We start from the raw sequence: 1,966 nt of genomic DNA, 5'->3' as shown, positions 1-1,966 counted from the left end.
CAAAGAAACTGAAAGTTGCTTTTGCCACTATGTTGAGTCATTAATTCCATCAACTTCTTTTTTCTTTTTTTTTTTCTATCAACTTCTGATAATGAAACAATGACCTTGGATCCAAGGAGGTTAGGGATTTAAAAAGAGAACATGAAACATAATATACTATAGAAATAAGTGAGAGAGAAATTTAGAGAATGATGCTCAGCCTTCTTTAATAAAATGAACACTGCAGATAAAACCAGATAGGTCATACATTTCTGCATTACTCTTCCATCTGTCATTCAGGGGAGATAGGAACCTGGAAATGTATCTACTGTTACTCAGAAGTTTATTTGATATGAAAAAAAAGAACTAAGGTGCTTACATTATCAGTAACACTCTTAGTTTATTTATTTTTTGTTTGTTTGTTTTTAATTTAATTTTATTATGTTATGTTAATCACCATACATTACATCATTAGTTTTTGATGTAGTGTTCCATGATTCATTGTTTGCATATAATACCCGGTGCTCCATTCAATATGTGCCCTCTTTAATACCCATCACCAAGCTAACCCATCCCCTTGCCCCCTCCCCTCTAGAACCCTCAGTTTGTTTCTCAGAGTCCATAGTCTCTCATGGTTCATCTTCCCCTCCAATTTCCCCCCTTCATTTTTCCCTTCCTACTATCTTTTTTTTTTTTTTTAACATATAATGTATTATTTGTTTCAGAGGTACAGGTCTGTGATTCGACAGTCCTACACAATTCACAGGGCTCACCATAGCACATACCCTCCCCAATGTCTATCACCTAGCCACCCCATCCCTCCTACCCCCCATCACTCCAGCAACCCTCAGTTTGCTTCCTGAGATTAAGAATTCCTCATATCAGTGAGATCATATGATACATGTCTTTCTCTAATTGACTTATTTCGCTCAGCATAATACCTTCCAGTTCCATCCATATCATTGCAAATGGCAACATTTCATTCCTTTTGATGGCTGCATAATATTCCAGTGTGTGTGTGTGTGTGTGTGTGTGTGTGTGTATACCACATCTTTTTTAGTCATCTGTCGATGGACATCTTGGCTCTTTCTATAGTTTGGCTATTGTGGACATTGCTGCTATAAACATCAGGGTGCACGTACCCCTTCAGACCCCTACATTTGTATCTTTGGGGTAAATACCCAGTAGTGCAATTGCTGGGTCGTATGGTAGCTCTATTTTCAACTTTTTGAAGAACTCCATACTGTTTTCCAGAGTGGCTGCACCAGCTTGCATTCCCACCAACAGTGTAGGAGGGTTCCTCTTTCTCCGCATCTTCACCAACATCTATTGTTTCCTGACTTGTTAATTTTAGCCATTCTGGCTGGTGTGAGGTGGTATCTCACGGAGGTTTTGATTTGGATTTCCCTGATGCCGAGCGATGTTGAACACTTTTTCATGTGTCTGTTGGCCATTTGGATGTCTTCTTTGGAAAAATGTCTGTTCACATCTCAGCAATGTCTCTGCTGATTGCACTAGTCTGAAACTCCCTTTGGATTAGTTGAGACACACCATTCTGGGCCCCATTAAATACCATAGAGGCCTCTCCAGTCCTAGCCTCTGGTTGAGATAACACTGATGCAGAAATTGGTCTGTAGGCAACTCTGGATCCAGCTCGGATCAGAGTGGGGGTGCAGGCCAGCTTGGCACAGGCGAACATCTTACACTCTTCAGGGCAGCATGGCTGGAGGACCTGATGACGGCCGATGTGGGCTCCCTTAGAGGGAGGGAGAGAGTGCTGAGCAGTGGGAGGAAAAGAAGGAGAGGGAGAGAAAATCCTCAAGCAGACTCCCCACTGAGTGCAGAGGCCTACGTGGGGCTTCATCTTAGAACCCTGAGATCATGACCTGAGCCAAAATCAAGAGTCTGCTGCTTACCTGACTGAGCCACCCAGGCACACCATGACTGGGCTTTAGAATCAGCTAAACCTGGGGGCACCTGGGTGGCT

General features: G+C 42.5%; 1 protein-coding gene across 1 annotated transcript; it reads right to left on the bottom strand.

Moving 5' to 3' along the window:
* Positions 1-1,462: 1,462 nt before the first annotated feature.
* Positions 1,463-1,678, bottom strand: LOC135364041 (ATP synthase F(0) complex subunit C3, mitochondrial-like). The gene has a single exon (XM_064587532.1). The coding sequence runs from the start codon at positions 1,676-1,678 to the stop codon at positions 1,463-1,465; it is 216 nt and encodes a 71-aa protein (XP_064443602.1).
* Positions 1,679-1,966: the final 288 nt, after the last annotated feature.

This window comes from Mirounga angustirostris, unplaced genomic scaffold (genome assembly GCF_029215605.1).
Source record: "Mirounga angustirostris isolate CCGP_5_RB_7025 unplaced genomic scaffold, mMirAng1.0.hap1 SCAF_4, whole genome shotgun sequence".
NCBI classification, from domain to species: Eukaryota; Metazoa; Chordata; class Mammalia; order Carnivora; family Phocidae; genus Mirounga; species Mirounga angustirostris.
Note: the sequence above shows the minus strand (reverse complement) of the source record. Positions and strands in the feature narration are given on the sequence as shown.

Bases quoted from the DNA above. Each gene is read 5' to 3' on its own strand.
- LOC135364041 (XM_064587532.1), bottom strand. From the start codon at position 1,678: ATGTTCGCCTGTGCCAAGCTGGCCTGCACCCCCACTCTGATCCGAGCT.